Source organism: Lytechinus variegatus, chromosome 7 (genome assembly GCF_018143015.1).
Source record: "Lytechinus variegatus isolate NC3 chromosome 7, Lvar_3.0, whole genome shotgun sequence".
NCBI lineage: Eukaryota > Metazoa > Echinodermata > Echinoidea > Temnopleuroida > Toxopneustidae > Lytechinus > Lytechinus variegatus.
In genome coordinates this window covers 42,083,722-42,101,696 of record NC_054746.1, presented here as the reverse complement: position 1 = coordinate 42,101,696, position 17,975 = coordinate 42,083,722, and the positions used below count along the sequence as shown (strand labels likewise).

At 35.4% G+C, this 17,975-nt stretch overlaps 1 protein-coding gene across 1 annotated transcript; it reads left to right on the top strand.

Moving 5' to 3' along the window:
- The first annotated feature begins 1,209 nt into the window (after positions 1–1,209).
- Positions 1,210–16,872, top strand: LOC121419337 (ADP-ribosylation factor-like). The gene is made up of 4 exons (XM_041613758.1): positions 1,210–1,817; positions 5,522–5,698; positions 14,127–14,264; positions 15,542–16,872. The coding sequence occupies exons 1-4, from the start codon at positions 1,727–1,729 to the stop codon at positions 15,727–15,729; spliced, it is 594 nt and encodes a 197-aa protein (XP_041469692.1). The 5' UTR covers positions 1,210–1,726; the 3' UTR covers positions 15,730–16,872.
- The last annotated feature ends 1,103 nt before the right edge of the window (positions 16,873–17,975 follow it).

The window sequence follows — 17,975 nt, the reverse complement described above, 5'->3', positions numbered from 1 at the left end:
GATGAAGCTGATACGTTCCCCAGAACGTTTGCTTGAAATGAACTGAATGCTTAAACTTGACCACCCCCATAAAAGTAAATTATATCTCATGAGATTTCGATCAGAAAATTGTTCGTGGAAAAAATATCTGCCTCCTCGCAATTGGACAATGCCAGATCCCCATGTTTAAAACATGTCACTTTCAGATCTGAACAATAGAGATTATATCTTTATGGTCTGAATATCAACAATATTGAGCTCGCACTTCTCGCGTGCATCATTAAATCGGAGAGGATTTCATACATACAGTCATGAAAATTAATATTTAATTTTCAGATTAGTGTAGTAAAAATTTCAGCTCGCGCTTCGCACTATCCATCAAATCTATGTTATTGAAGAGAATACAAAACATTACAAACTTTACTTTGGGTGAAGAATCAAAATATTGCAGCCAAAGTGTAATTGTGTGTTCGTGAATTATAATAATCTTACTTGATGAAAACAGGTACTTTGAAGGAAAGAATTATAATGGTAGCAACTTCCCCAAACGTAATCTAAATCATTGATACACTAGTAATGCTTATAATGCTGATGAATATACAATAAAGGAAATAGACACCAATTAAACCTTCAATAGCATAAGAGAGCATAACTAGAGAGATGGAAGGCAAACAAATAGTAGAATGGGGTATATAGCTGGAAATGCAACACTCATAAAAGAAATGGTAAATTGCCAATTTCGTCTACTGCCAACTCGTCCACTCACCACATAGCCTCATCTAATTTAATTTAATGTCATTCCGTTCATCAACATTTCGTCTAATATCCGTCTGGTCGAATGACCATTTTGGTCCAATCATCACTTTTCTAATAATCAGTTCGTCTTTGACGATTTCGTCTCATAACCAGTTGGTCTAATATCAATCTTGTTTTCATTCATTTCGCCAAATGAACACTTACGCCAATTAGACCAAATGATATTTGGACGAAATGGCTATCGGACAAACTGATTATTAGACGGAATGGTGAGTGGACGATATGGCAATTAGGCCATGTGTATAGAGAAGAACCGATTGTAGACCAAATGATATAGACGAGTTGGTAATTGGACGAATTGGCATTAGAACAATTAAAAATAAACCTAAGGAATTACCATCGGCTATTAAAAGTCTTTTTCTGAATTTAAGGCAACACTCTTAGTTCATACCCAAGCTTAACTTCACGTGACATACTTCACTCACCATGCTTCTAAACCAATCAGGTACTTTGATGAGCAAATAACGCGGAAACGACCTGGATGCAACACGCATGGAAAAATATGATAGCGCTCAGTTGAATAGTTGTGATCATCTGATTCTGTTCAGTGCGGATATCGGGGAAAAGGGAGAACAAAAGCGGAAAAGCTTAGAGGATTTTACCAAACTGAAAGCAAATTCCTGTTTTCGTATTACCAGTATTGATTTCTTGTTGTATTGGGTTTGGACTCGTTAGAAGCAATAGAACAGAGGGTGAACTGTGGTGGACGATCACAATGATATCAACTTGTAGGCCTTGATGAGGTTGACTGTATTCACTGCAATCACTGCAACTATTAGTGGTCCAGATATTTGAGACAGTGCTGGGGGTGCTTATGCAGTGGCAAACTTTCCACCAATAGGGGCTATACGAGTTGGTGCTGAGTGGGAACCAAGTTTCCTTGGCAGTGGAGGAGCTATTGGAGAGTTCTTAGACCAGAACAGGACCAACAATGGGTAATGTGGTTAACAAGTTCACGAGTGCCTTTGGTGATTGGTCCAAAAACCCTACGCGTGTTCTCATGCTAGGTCTCGATGCTGCTGGTGAGTTCTTTATTGGTATTCTTGTGATCCTGCCATGTATTCGTTTTCATTTGATCGTATTGATTTACTTTTAATGGGAATATACATTGAACGTCAAAGATAATACCTGTAAATAAATACTTGAAGAAGTTTCTAGTGTGCTCTAACCACCAATGACCACCAAGTGCAAATAGTATTGCAGTATATTTCATGGTAGAAAAGGAAATGGGGTTAACTTCCTGAACATGTGAGGAAACTGAAAAGAAATAAAAATTTGATATTCAAAACCCTGAAACAATCTAGGCTTGACTGATTATGACGTTATAATGATATAAAACATTCACATATCACGTGAATGATGTCCAAGTGGTAGAAATGGGAAGAAACTTTGCATACAAAATATAGGGTGGCTCAAATACAGGAAATTTTTAAAATAATAAAATGATACTGTAATTACAAAATAATACAGGAGTATGGTGTTGACTATTACGTGATCATTATAAATGTTGTGTTACATAGGGAAATGTAAACCAGCTTTATATCATGTCTATACAGCTCTGCTCACAATGATAGGGGTATGAGGATGACATCTGCAGGGGTTTCCCCCTGAACTATTTATACCCTTGTGAGCTCTCGTGTGCATTGATGTGCAATGATTCAGGGAAAAGAAACACACTAAAACTGAATTCTTTCTGAATGTGTTACAAAATTCGGGTCTGTGTGTGGAAATACTGATATTTCTTCCGCATTTCGCGTTTCAGTGGTTTACATGCATGTAGTATATTGTCCATCTCAGCGCTTTGGATTGTATAGACCTATCATAATTTCTTAGGAGTAAACAGCAAAGAAAGAAAAACAAGAAGTTAATGACATTACAGCACCTAAACACGTTTTATTTAGATATGTAATTCCAGTCAGAATGTGACTCGTAAAAAAATAATCATCATCAATCGATGGCCCATGGGTGCAAGTTCAATTCAATTTAATCCTATTTAAAAAAAAAACAAACATTTGTTTTCTTCCATTTCATTACATTTTTCGTTAACATTAATTCATACAGCAATCAATTTATTATGAAGAATGTAAATATGTAGGGGAAGGCGTGGTAAGTTGAGCATAGGGGCAAGTTGAGCCACCACCCCCAGGCCAATAATGAATGAGTCAGACATTGTGGTGGTGTCACGTATTGATGACCCATTACATAACCCTTTACCCAACCATATTGTTTTTGACTTTGAAACAAAAGGTACCTTTTTAGACGGAAAAATACAAATTTCAGCCAAAAAAAGTAAAAAAGGGTATAAAATAAAGGAGTGCTTTTTACCCACACACGTCTTTAAATATAATAAAGAAATAAGAACAATATTGTTAGTCCAGGTATGGATCTTCATTCTTGTCATAGTCTTTTAAATGATGAATGCATAAGAAATGTGTGGATGTGAAAATATCGCATTAAGTTCGGACTGGGGTACTTTGAGCCAGCCAACATGGGGCAAGTTGAGCCATGGTTATTCCTATGGTAATAAGAATTAAAAAAAAAAAAAACCATTGATATGCAGGCAGAAACATGTAAATTCACATGACAGTTCTTTTACTTTTAGAGGATGTTAGTATTTATAGAGAATTACCAAGTGAAAAGACTTGAAATAAAAAATCGACAATCTGCTTCTTCCCGCATGCATTTTGTACATAGTTTTTGTGGCTCAACTTACCCCAGAAGGTGGCACAACTTACCCCATATATGGAGCAAGTTGAGAAATTTGACATCGTTTTTTATCAAAGGTCACAATGAATTTCAGTGTGGGTGTAGAAAGTGTATATAGGTGAAAAATATTTCCCAAGAATCAAATTTAAAGGCAAGGTACTTATTTCTGAAATATTATTAGTCATATCAGTTCTAACATGCAAAATGCAAAAAAAGTGTCACAACTTACCCAACCTTCCCCTACATGTTCCCTACATATACACTAAAAGGTTGTGTCTTCTCACCCGCCCCACTAAAACCAATCTTCTCACCCGCCCCTTCTTAACCAATCCATCACTGTTAGTTCAAAGTCTAGCTTGTATACAGTGCGTCCCACAAAAAGGACATCAATTTTCAGAGATTTCACAATTATTGAATATGTTTTACTATAAATTTGATACTCATGGCAAGAATGGGATCTCATCTCTAATATGAAACCAACAGCTTAGCCAATCGTTCACGCATGGCAGATTACAAAAAATAAATATTGAGGCATATATCAGAATGAGAGTGGATTCGGATTCATTTGTGAGTGCCTGCAGGCACTCACAAATGAATCCGAATCCACTCTCATTTCAGGGATCAGTGAGAGAATCTTAACAAAGAATAAAAAGAAATGCTAATTAGACAATCGTAGAATAGGCACGGTTGTCGAGCCACGAGCAAATCTTGTCCAATGTTTCTGCGCAACCTGCTTTTTGCATTAAAATTTCAAACACGTCTATCCCATTGATGTGTTAAATGTTCGTCTCATATTAGTATAAATATAAAAAGGAATGGTTGTATTATATGATTATGTAAATGAAATATCATAATTCATTTGCCTTTGAAGAAAATATACATTGGAATCCCGGTTTCCTTTTTTCTGGGACGTACTGTATCAATTCATTATACTGGGATGGATAAGTTACTTTGATAGAAAAAGAAGTGTCTATCATAATTCGTAATCAAAATTACTACTAACAAGTTACAAATCGATTAAACATGTTTTGGAGGAGCAAATAAAATATACATAATGATTCCAGAAGAGACATTTATTGGTTTGAATGAATATAACCACTTAGACTTACAAAAGATTTGCATAATTATGTTTTATAAGTAGATATAAACAAATATATAGAGCGACATTATTGAAAACCGAAACCGAAAATAATTATGCAGCTTATAGACAAGTAAGTTCTGTTGTATCATTAACACATTGTTCGTACCATTCAGTATATCTTAAACAAAATATAATTGTTTTATTGCGATTCTTGTTTAATGATTAAACCAACTAAATGTGAGATATGGTTGCTAATAATGAATAAGACGAGACCAGTCCGATAACTAATCTCGCAAAATAATATCAATGAAAGTTTTTTACACTCAACTATTATTTAAAAGTAATAAATAGACTCACATTGAATAGCCATTATCATGGGATAAATAATTAGTTGCAATATAGTTTTCAATACCTGCAAAACAGGGAAAATATAAATCATTGGGAAAATTCCATTTAAAGAAGAATTGAAAACGCAAAATCCTGATCGTTATTATACAGGGTCAAACGCATGTTAATAATGTTTTATTCCAAAAATCAATGAATGTTAGGACTATTAACTCATTTCCATGCCATTGTTATTTAACCAATGACTTCCTGATCCCTTGTTGGTAACGAGTTAATAGTGTCATTGAACTAGTTGAACATGATGTTTATGATGATGTTTATGATAATGATGGTGGTATAAAGTAGTAGTTGTGGTGTCGTATAGCGGTATATTTTGATGACGGATACTAAATTTGGTCAACTGGCCATGACGACGACGACGATGATGATGATGATGAGGATGGCTTTTTTGTGCAGATGGTGGGGCAGTGGTTATAGTGGATAGTGGTGTTAGGAGATGAAGATGGTGGAGCCAAAACCTGGATAATGTTCATGATGATGATGGCAGTTAAAAACTGTAATAATTAATCAAATCTTGTTCTATCTTCTAACCAGGTAAGACTACAATCCTGTATAAACTGAAGTGTAATGAGACTGTTCAAACCATTCCTACCATTGGGTTTAATGTAGAGACCATTACACCCGTTCCTGGACTAACACTCACAGTATGGGACGTAGGTGGTCAGGAAAGACTCAGGGCGCTATGGAGGCATTACTATGTAGGCACTGAAGGTAAATATACTTTCTCTTTTATGGCGTATCACAACAATAATAATAGTAATAACTCTTATTTACCCAGGGTAGCCACTCTCAGCTGTAAGCTGTTCTTCCAGCGGGCCCTGCAATAACATAATATGTTATTATTACCCTCCTCCATTCTCATACGTCAAGCGCCTGACAAGAAGGCAGAAGTTCAAATTTTTAGAAGTCTTGGTATGACTCGTAAAAAAAATAATAAAAGATATATAGTTCCTTGTATTTTTAGGGGTGGTGTATTAGTTGCACAATTTACAAACACATGGAAATATAACGTAGATTCAAAATGGAGAAAATCATAAACAGCCTTGAACTTATTTTTTATACCAATACATACAGGGTCACAATATATTTCTATACTTATTTATATACTTCCTATTTGAATGTAAGTAGAAAAAATATAGCTATGTATAAAATAGAATTAAACGTTTTTTTACCAAGGCAAAGCCGGATGCGAAAGAATGTCTTTTGTGTTGTGATCTATAATGATTGCCTTTAAAATAATATTGTGTGCAAATTGACGCGGATCATAATGGAGGGAATGGCAAGGCGGTATATATAGTGTTTCCCCTTCGCCTTATGGAAATGAAGTTGGAAATATGTCCCTTTTGGAATCGATGGTATTTTTTATTGCATTTATGTCCTTTCGGGCAACGACAGCAACTCACTTTTTTTTTTGGGGGGGGGCTTCTAAAAAGGGGGATCAGGGGAGAGTTTCATCAACATTTTCATCCGACAAGTTGTCAGGTCTGACAACTTTCTCTGATGTTGATTGGCTGAAAGGTACTGTTACTATGGTAACTGTCGGATAAAATGGGACTTGTCGGATAAAACGTCCGACAAGTCATTTCTTCAAACGCCCCCCCCTTTTTCTGCGCAATGTTTCTTCAATACTAGTTCTGTCCCAAGCAACATCTTAGCATCATTATACCCACGTAGAAACCAAATACTGATCATGAGCTTCTCCTCAGATCATAATACATACTTCCTTCCCTCTATAAACAATCGACAAGCTATGAAAGACATAATACTTCCATCGAATGTATAGCTATGGTCATGGGCGGAAATCCCAGGGGGGGGGGCAGGGAGGACGTGTCCCCCCTACTCAAAATAGTAGGGGGGACACAATATCAAATGTCCCCCTACTATTTTTGGTCTTTTATGATGATAAGAAATATATCATTCTAAATCGAAATAAAACATGTATTTTGGGACGAAATGACCTTACTTTGGCGATGATAACATTTTTTTTTGCTTGTCAAATTTTCCCGCCCCTTGTCCCCATAGGCGGATTCAGGGGTCCGAGAAGCCCACCCCCTCTTGGCGGAGTATAAAAATAAAAAAAAAGAAAGAAAGAAGGGAAAAGGGAGGGAAAAGAGAGGAGAAAAGGAAGAGAAGGACGACGAGTGCATAAAATAAGATGAGGGGAAGTCTTGGAAAATAAAAAGAATCTTTCGTGCCACTATATAAAAAATTTTCGCGCGCGGTTCGCGCTAGCATTGCCTGTAAGGTGATTTACATATACCACGGTTCTATATGGAGTTCGAATATCAAGTTTGGAAGTCAATATACAAAACATTATTTACCTCAGAAATCGAACTTTCATTATTTTTAGTAATTTACAAATTGGTTTTCAAAAAGTGCCCTGTAAAAATTTCAGTTTTATGGTCTGAATATTAACATTTGCTGCTTGCGCTGCGCGCTCGCAAATTTTGCTTTATCAGGTCCTATCATTTTCGTGTATTCCATAAAGTTTTTAAAATATTCCTTTTCAGGTCTGATTGCCAAGACGTATCAGCTAGCGCGCTGCACACTCGCATTTTGATTGGCGAGTTATAAAAATGTTTCAATATTGATTATACAGCAAACTACTTATAATCCCTTTTCATGACAGTTTATCAAAAATTTTAGCTCGCGATTTGCGCTCGCATTAATGGTTAAATATATATTAACTGATGCATCCTATTCATAATCACAAAAGTGAAATGTCCACTTTTTATGCCATGATATCATCAGATTTCGCGCCCTCATTAGGCATTAGGAAATATGATATTAATTTAATAAATAAATTGTCCCTTTTATTTCATCTCGCGCTTAGCAAAAGGAATAGGAAGATAGTCATCATTTTCATATGATGACATGTCCTAAGGATGTCCCGGTCCTATGTAAAAAACTCAAAGTAATGATAATTTTTAAGTGCGATCCATATCCACCTTATAATTTTTTTCTACAAAGTGCTTGAAATATAAAGCTGAAATTGCCTTTTTTTAAAGATCGGAATATCAAATTTTCATGATTTTCATGATTAAAGTTGTATTTAAAATGCCTAGATTGTAGGTCTAAATATGAAACACGCTCGCGCATGTTTATTTAGATACTCAACATGTTCTCTAATTTAAATCATCCAGTTTCAGATCACAATATCAAAATTTTTATGCTCGCGCTTTGTGCTCGCATTATTAATGTAGGAAGACCCCATATTACTCATCCTTTTGATGATTCACAAAACATGAACAGAGTGGCCCATTTTTAGGTCTAAATCTTAATTTTTTTCTACTCGCGCTTCGCGCTCGCATCGATTGTTAAATTATATAGCTATCCTGTTCACGATTACAGAAACTGATCAAAATTTTCAATTCTCTCTTTAGAAAGTTCAAAAATTTTCAGCTCGCGCTTCGCGCTCGCATTTTTTTTTTATTGTTGAAATATTTAACGTCTTCATGGCTAAGTGCAAGCAGTACTTAACAGGTACCTTTTCAACAGGTACCAGTGCAAAACGTACATACAAATTTTCTGCTCGCGCTTTGCGCTCGCATTATTAATACTCATCCTTTTCAGGATTTACAAAACATGAATAGAGTGTCTCTTTTAGTAAATATTATAGGACTAAAAATTGCTCTCGAAATTTTCCACTCGCGTTTCGCGCTCGAATTAATTGTTTACTCATATACCTATTCTGCTTAATTGAGTTAGAAAAAGTGCTTAGAATTTCCATTCTTTAGGTGAAAATGTAAAAAAAAATCAGCTCGCGCTTCGCGCTTGCATTATTTGATTGTTAAATGCTACTTTTACAGGTATCTTTTCCATTAATAATCATTTCTGCTCGCGCTTTGCGTTCGTGGTAATTGTTAAGATGGATACAAATTTTTTCAGGATAACAAATATTGCCCAGAATCAGTTCAAACTTTAGGAAAGATACATTAAATTTCAAAAAAATAAAAAAGCTCGCGCTCGCATCATATAAATAAGGATTACATTATACATTAATTTATAAGAATAAAGCTAAGAAGTGACTAATGAGGACTACACCCTTGAAGAAGCAAACAAAACTCATCTTCGAGTTGCCGATCAGGGAAAACATGGCTGAAACAAATTTCCGCCCCCCTCCCTATTGGCGAAGGCTGGATCCGCCCCTGTGTCCCCCTACCTTTTGGGAGAGATTTCCGCCCCTGGCTATGGTAGTAGGTGGTGACAAAAAAAATGAAGCTAAAAATCGTTTATGTTTGTTCATTTCTATACGAGCGCTACAATTTACACAGAGAAAAAAAGAATAAAACTTTTGTAAAAGTATGTTTATACCATGTATAAATATATAACATTATTCTCAGATGATTTATCATGTTTATGTATGACGAAGTATTCATTGCTCATTTATCATATACGTAATTTCCTGAATTTTATCATTAGAGTAATGGTCATTTTATATTCATTAATGGGAATTATGAGATTAAAAATATGATACAGTAATTTAATCTAAATACAGGGGCAACACTAGAAGGGCAGGGGCGATAGGACCTATGATTTAATAAGTGAAAGCAAATATAGAAGATAAGGGGGAAAGAGAGAGAGAGAGAGAGGAGGGGGGGGGAGGAGTAAGGTATCTAAAACAAAACTTTATCTTGTGATTCTGTATTCAAACTTACGTCACTTTTAGGTCGTCTTGCCACGCCCTCGCCGTTTCAAACTACCCTTGCGCCGCTCTATTCCAAACTTCATAATTATATACGTTTGGTAATTCTTGGGGCATGTATTGCCTTTCCCCCAAATACCCCCCTTCCCCCTGCCCAGTACGCCAGTGGAGACGTCACTAGGTTGTCCACTGTGAGTTGCAGTCAAACTAGTTTATGTTGCACTTATCGAAATGATACTCCTTTTACCCTTTCTGACTAAGAAACTTAAACAGAAGAAAAGGCACACATGGACACTTAGTTCCATGACTAAGGAAAAAATAGGAAGAATGGAGAACAGTAAAGAAGATAAAAGTGAAATTGTGTAGGATATGATGATGTTTAATCAATATTGCATCAAAATCTAATATGCTGAAAAAGTCAATTTTTACTCGCTCGGGACTTTTAAGAAATATTGCCACGCACGCTGTATGCCCCCTAAAAAGTTTTGGTACATTTGCACTGGCGGATCAAAGGAGAGAGAGAGAGAGAGGGGGGGGGTTGGCTGAAAGAAAAGTGTGATTTGAATAAAATAATATAAAGTGTGTATATATGTTTGTATATTTTTTCCACGGGAAACTCACGAATGTTGTGACCTTTATACCTCTATGTTTGATAACATTTGTAAAAGGCCCAAATTTTGCCCCATCTCCTCAGATCCACCACTGTTATGTTACGATGTCGAATATTACACCAAGCAAACTGACTTTGATTCAGGATTATTCGACTCAGAACCTTGCTCAACTCATTCAGAATTTGCAGTGTCGTACAAATGGGAGGGCTCGTAGGGGCGCTTTGCCCGGTTTTGCCCCCCCCCCCAAAAAAAAACACTTAAAAAATCACTTATCAGAAAATAGAAAAGGAAAGATAATCAAAGAAAGAAGGGTGAAATGTGATACTATTTGCTGAATATAATGTCATTTTTTTTTACTAAAAAATATGTCGATTTTTTGCAACTTTTCATAAACTTTTTCCCCACACGCCATATTCGGCCCCTAACAAATTTTGGGTCATTACGCCACTGAGAATTTGAGACTGAAGTTTTAATACCCCATCGACGTGCTTCGACATAAATTTAATTCGCTATAATTAAAACATTACTTCAGACTTCAAAAATAAATGACGTGGGTACGTTTTGCTGCATGGATATACGATTTGTTTCGGTTATATTGGGTAACTTGAAATAAGAAAATAAAGCACTTAACATTTTAAATTGCTTCCTTCATTTGAATAAAACCACCGAGTGCGGTTTCGCTCGAAATTGAAACATCATTTTAATAATTAATGGAAAGTAACAATTGACAAAACGTCCATCTTTGAAGGACGTAATCATCGTTGGAGATTTCCCTTGATTTTTTTATCTTGTGATCAATACCTTAGACGTGTTGAAAGCGACACGAGTGCAGAAGCAGAAGGGGGGGGGTGTGAGAGAAAGTGTGTTGATTAATTGTACGATATAAAAAGATCTTACGAGGTGTTACCAAATACTTCCTAAATCATCTTCTCATTTATTTATCACTTGATTACGAGTATAAAATTTATTCCTGTAACAGGACTGATATTTGTCGTTTGCCGTGCTAAAATCAAGACGGTATAAGTTTGTGATTTTATCGTTCATACTGATACTGCAATTGTTATTCCACATTTCTAAAATTATCTAATGAAATCAATTTTACCGATTCTGTCAAATTACTCATTGAAAAGGGATCACAGGTTTGGTATGAAAACTTGGTAAAAGTTATTATCATCCCAAAATTAATTTGTGTAGCCCTCGATAGATAATCAGACAAATAAGTAAAACCTTCATATTAATCTGCCATATACATGATCTGCGTTAGAAGGCAGACTCTGTAAGCACATATTATGATTTGACTTGATATGAGATTGGCAAACATTTACATCCCAAGCCTATATTGTCTGTCGAACAGTAGGTAGTTTCCTATAACCTATTAACAGTGAAACTGGGATCATTCGGAAAAAGGAAGTTCCTGGACCTATTGGGGAGGAAGTGATGAATTCCTGCCAACCCACCATGCCCACAATAAGACTACCTGAAACAATATTAATTGGTCATCGTTGTCAATTATATATACCAGTACAGTGTAAGGTATCTTTCAATTTCAATTCAACTTTGATAAAAATACTTCTAATGATTGAATGATACATCAAGCCCAATAGCTTAACCGTACAGTATATAATATTTTTCTTGGTATAAGGGAACTTTGTTCAGAAGAAATTGGGATTGCGTTATTCAAGTATAGGGCATTTTCTATAGCATGAAATAAATTTCTTTATTAGAAATATGAAACAAGTGAAATGGGATTTATTCAATGAAAATATAGGACAGGACAAAACTTTAATGAAAGTGCATTAAAGCTACTAACATTTTTCTCAGAACTAATTTGATAAATAATTGCCCACAAAAAGTCCATGTGACTCCAATTTTCAGTCTTTGCAAAGGCTTACACCATCAGGAGGACCAGTTTCTAAGTAACTCCCTGGGAACTGTAGGCTGTCAGAGTATGCCATATGATTAGTTTCGTAAGTCATTAAATATATTCACAGTGCTTAAACCACTCGACTTTGACTTCAAGAATTAACTTCAAATGGACAAATACCCTTTCTCCGAGATAAAAAGACGTATATTCTGTAACTAATCACTGAATAAATTGAGGTTCAATCGTGCATATTGTATATTAAAACATGAAATGCAATGATTTAACAAACCTATCGATGAATTTATTTTAGAGGCTAATACCCCTATACAACGGCACAGCAAATTATCGAGGCGAGTTATTGTTTATATCGCGGTTACTTCATTCAAAACAGAGTATCAATATATCAATAACAATGGACATATTCTTTTATTCAATGCCGTTTATATTGTCATGGTAGTATTACAAAGTAATTAACAATCAGTGATTAGATAAAATGGTGGCTATTATAGCTTATTGTGTAAGACAATTCTGAAATTAATTGTTCAAACATGAACTTGGTACTATTTTTTGAAAATTATTCAAACGTATTAAAACTATAAGAATAGCCCATAAATTCAAAAGTAAATCAGGTCAGAGGCCTACAGATGGGGGACCTTGGGGGTGCTTGCCCACAAACAAGTTTTTACGACCAAGAAACAAAGGAAGGGAAAGAAGAGGGTGAAACATCATATTATTCTCTCAATATCATGTTAAAATCTATCACAAAATTTGAGTTTTGTACTAAAAATGTCGAAATATTTGCTCGCTCGCAACCTTTTTTGTGTAAACTTTGCCCGATACGCCAGACCTGGCCCCCTCAAAATTTTGGGCTCATTATTCCACTGAAGCAGTTTGTATGAATTCATATACTGTAGATTGTTAAGATTCTACATTAAAATCTGTCTTCTAACTCCATGATAGTAATAGTTATACTTCATCTTAAAAAAACCCCGAGGCATTCCAAATTTTTCATCTTGAAAAAAAATAAATGGTTAGTTGTGGGTTACCCGTACAATCGCGTCTTTTACACAAAATTATTTTTTTGACGATTATTATGATCTTTCATTATTCTAACCCAACAATACAATTTAACGATAAATGACTTTATAAAAAAAAATGGCTGTAGTAATAAACATCCTGATTGCAGAATAGTATAACGTATATTATGCACACAATCCAACTATATGTCTAGCACATAACTGTTAAACATATATGCCTACAGCATTCACAAGTGAAACTAGCATTGTGAAACGTTAATGAGATTATATAGCTTGTCATTTATAACAGTATGGCCTATAGGGCATAACGAGTGGATGTTGATGATGGTGAGGGGTGGGGGCGGAGGGGGTATGTTACAAACACGGAGGCCCGTATATTCTGAAGTCAGGTTTAACTTAGACCATGGTTTAACTCTGTGCTAAAATATTATAGGAATCCAAAATGTCAACATTTGTGCTCCTGATTCATCGATGGTGAAGACAATTTATAGTTCCTGGACAATTATGAATGATTTGAGAGCCAAATGAGCTGAAATATGATATCTTTACTGTTGGTGATAACAATTGGCTATCCATACTTAAACCACAACTTTAAAGTTGTTGAGTTTCAGTTTAACCCGACTTCAGAAAATGGGCCAGAAAGTGCAAACTGTATATTTGAAATAATTCCTCCCTTCTATTCATATCATTCCCTAATACTTTGTGTATGTGTGAAAGTATCCCAGCTACAGTCTCGTTTACATTTCTTGTCCTGTATCTTATCTGGTGGGTGTTTCATAAAGCTGTTCGTAAGTTAAGAGCGACTTTAAGAACGACTGGTAATCCTTTCTTGTGGTAAATGGTATACTCCATTGGCGATGGTTTAGCGCGTAAGAAAGGTTCACCAGTCGTTCTTAAAGTCACTCTTAACTTACGAACAGCTTTATGAAACGGCCCCCTGGAGTCTAACCATTTCATTTATTTTAACCCGCCCTTTTAACAGGAATCATCTTTGTAATAGACAGTGCAGATCAAATGAGATTCCTGGATGCAAGAGAAGAATTATTCAACATGTTGAATTCAGATGATATCTTGGATGGTACACCGCTTCTAATACTCTGCAACAAGCAAGATATGAGCGGTAAGATCAGTCTTTTAATTCTTTGGCATAATTGATAGGGTTTGGGGCAGGGGAGTTTTTTTCACAAGAAATTTTATTTTGTGACACCATGATATTTTTCATTGTTTCAAACCTTGGACAGATTCATTACTTTTTAAAAGGCAGTAATAGTGCACTGGATCGAAAATTCAGTCACCTCAGCATCCTATTGCGCTACTGGTTTAATTTCACAGTAATTTCTCAAAAGGATAGGAGGTATGATGATATACCTATATATCTCTTTATCCATGGACAAAATATTGAATTAAAAATATTGGGTGTGACGGTTTCCAGCAGAAAGCTCCCTCAAATATTCTTCAAGCACCTGAGAGTCGCAACCAGTTGAAAAAAAAATGGTCGGTGATGGGCAAAGTCGTGTGGATATGGAATGTTTTATCATTCTGGAAATCTATTGACAGAATCAAAAGGTGGTGCTGGTGTTTTATCTAGCAAAGATTTTCACCTATTTACTTTTACTTTTGTCGTCATAAATAAATTACCTTTCTTATCATATAATAGACAAATTATTTCACACCTGATCATGAATAGAAAACAAAATCAAGTCATCAGAAACCATATAAAATTTGAAATTCATGCGTTTTATATTACATAACACATGGGGCAGCTGCTCGTTTATGACGTCACAGATCCAAAACTTTGAACTCTAATAACTTTCTTACACTTTAACGGATTTTCCTCAAACCTTCACCAATATTTTTTACTATTTTTTCTGCTATTTTTACAACAAAGTCTTCTTCAGGGTGAACTTCCCCTTTAAATGCACTTCGTCATGAATATTATAAGGTGGGCTGCATGATGCCTCATTCCCACTTTCCTTTTTCTTATATGTTTTTACATGAAATCAAAATTGTCTCATTTTTTTATTAAAACATATGTATTATCTCCATTATGGTGAAATAAATTGAAGCAATGAATAACTAATGCACTTAATCAGTTGTCAATCCAATTGTTTTAGTTTTTGGTAGAACATTTGTAAATATATCCAATTTCATATGATAAAATACAAAAAGGACAAGCGGGGATATGACATCATCAGCAAACCTAATGAATATTCATGAAGACATGCCAAGAACTGTTTCACCAAAATAATGCAAATCTTTAAAATTCAATAACTTATTTGTTATCTAATTTTAATCAAATTTTCAGATTTTGCTCTGTTAATTTTACTCTATTTATTAAAATATGAATATCTTCAGCCTGGTGTATCCCTTTAAATATATTTTCTGTCATTCTTTCAGAAGCCGAGTCAGTCTCGAGGATCAGTGAGACCTTAGATCTGAAGAGGATCACTAAGAACCCTTGGCATATCCAGGCCATCTCAGCATTAAGTGGAGAAGGACTTCTCGAAGGAATGACCAAAATTGCCAAAATGGTCAAGAATTTCAAAAAAGAGAACATGAAGAAAGAACATGCATCGTCTTCGTGATTGTGACGAGAAAAAAAACACTGTGAATTTACTGCTTTCATGTTATCAGGAATACAGTACTTGGTATAACGGATGACGGACGCTTGGAATAATTCCAGAAAATGAAGGATACACCACTTGACAATCACAACTGAAAACATCGACTGTCATCTCTTTCAGAGACGTGGAAAAAACATTATCTTTAAGATTTTTTGACTGAATATTGACTGTATTAAGGATTGAGGAATGCTTTTTGAAGGTAGAACAGGCGATATTTACAATTCTGATATTTGTACACCATTGAATACTAGTAACACGATGAACTTGTTTCACTGTCAATCTCTGATGAGCTGTCATCACATACAAACCCAAAAGGACATGGAAATTCCATATGGTGGTATTTGATGATCTGCCAATGCATTGCTATACAAAGAAGGCACTGGGCCCAAGCTCGCTCGACCCTTGGGCACCCTTCTTCTTGTCATGTGTTCCTGCTTGTAACTTTTGACGGCGACAATGACAACGACGACGCCCCTCCCTCCAATTGGAACACTTTTTTAAGCCCCCCCCCCCATCACACGGGCCCTTGCATTAATGAATTCTTGGATCCGCCTCTGATGCCACGCACGTAGACCTCCAAGATCTTTATCATCTTGGCGAGCGTAATTATGAGGAGGATGAGATAAAACAGTTTCCTTTTTCCTTGATTGATCTGCGAACAAGGAAGAAATTAAAGCATCGTTATCGATTATAATGGTCAAAATTCATTTTGTAATTGTTGAAACGCATGAGTATTAATTTCTAGTGTCTTTGAAGTTTGATGTATAATTTGTATAATCATAATTATGGGATATACATTTATTGTATAATTTAAAATTGTGTTTCAAATAATTTGTGAGACTTTTTTGTTTATGGAATGTGAATGTGTATTTTGATTTGAGAGAATACAATAAAACATTCTTCAAAAAAAAAATTATATATAAACTATGGACCCAGGATTGATCGAGTGGAAGGAGGGAAGGGGGGGGGGTGGCAAAGTCTAAGAGATATCAGAACACCCCGCTTAATCAAAATCTTGTCAAGAGAAGTAGGGTAGTCTGAAGAGGAAGGTGTATGGACTTAATGATATGTCTTTTTTTGGTGCTAACTTCAAGAGAAGCTATAATTCAGTCCAGTGGAAGGAGGGAAGGGGGGGGGGGGGGTAGGTGGGCAAATCAAAACTATTGATAATAAAAAAATAAATATCTTGTCAAGAGATGTAGGGTTGTCTGAAGAGGAAGATGTATGGACTCAATGATATGTCTTTTTTTTGGTGCTAACTTCAAGAGAAGCTATAATTCAGTCCGGTTTGAAATACAGACCAGTCTTGGGTTCACACCAGCTAAGCAGGGGTGTAAACACAAAAATGATCAATTGTGGAGCTAACTCCATTAGGACAAGAATAAGTCCGGGGACGATTGGCACCACCCCAGGCCCACTACTTCTACATTTGCTATGAAGACCCTGAAATGATAATTCACACAAGTATACAGTGACTTTGTAGGGGTATAGGTGTGTCCAGCATTGTCGGTTAAAGAAGAAGCACTTTAATTTGTATCCAGTTGTTGATAAATGTCCATAAACAGAAAGTTTGGCACACTATGTATATTGCTGTTTATATTCAGTATCGGGAGAGCGAATAGAAACTATAAGCACTTGACAAAAATATCAGGATACTTCCGCCATGCTGATCACATGACTAGCTAGCTCCTAAATGTAAATAATTATGTAGTAAACATATAGAACTAAACTATATATGTATAATTGTGTTAATATATGATTACTTGAATCCTTTTTTATTACAACTCGGCTGGCCGTGTCGGTAGTAAAGAAGGAAATCAAGCAATATATTATAAGGGTGTTCAATTTGTAGAATTTATATCATTATTACTTAGGCATACTTTCGTATATACTTATTTTTAGGATATTTGTTTTTATCTTACTTCATTTACCTATGATTAAGATTTGATTTTTTCTAGGGTTTTATTTATTCACTTATTTATTTTGTCATTTTTTTGTTTAATTCATTGATTTGCTTTATTGATTTATTTGTAATTTTTGTTTTTATTCTATTTATTTTTAACGGAGATCTATTTGTTTATTATTTTGGGGAAGGGGAAGTGATGGCTTCATGGTGTGGTGTAGGCCTTCATTGTTTCATCTCTGACCTCAAACTCTGTTATGCGGCTGATACACGAATGCCCAAAATAACTTGAGATGAGCGATTT

Coding starts and splice junctions, on each gene's coding strand:
- LOC121419337 (XM_041613758.1), top strand. CDS start 1,727: ATGGGTAATGTGGTTAACAAGTTCACGAGTGCCTTTGGTGATTGGTCC. Junction 1,818..5,521: donor GCTAGGTCTCGATGCTGCTG/GTGAGTTCTTTA, acceptor TCTTCTAACCAG/GTAAGACTACAATCCTGTAT. Junction 14,265..15,541: donor CAACAAGCAAGATATGAGCG/GTAAGATCAGTC, acceptor TCATTCTTTCAG/AAGCCGAGTCAGTCTCGAGG.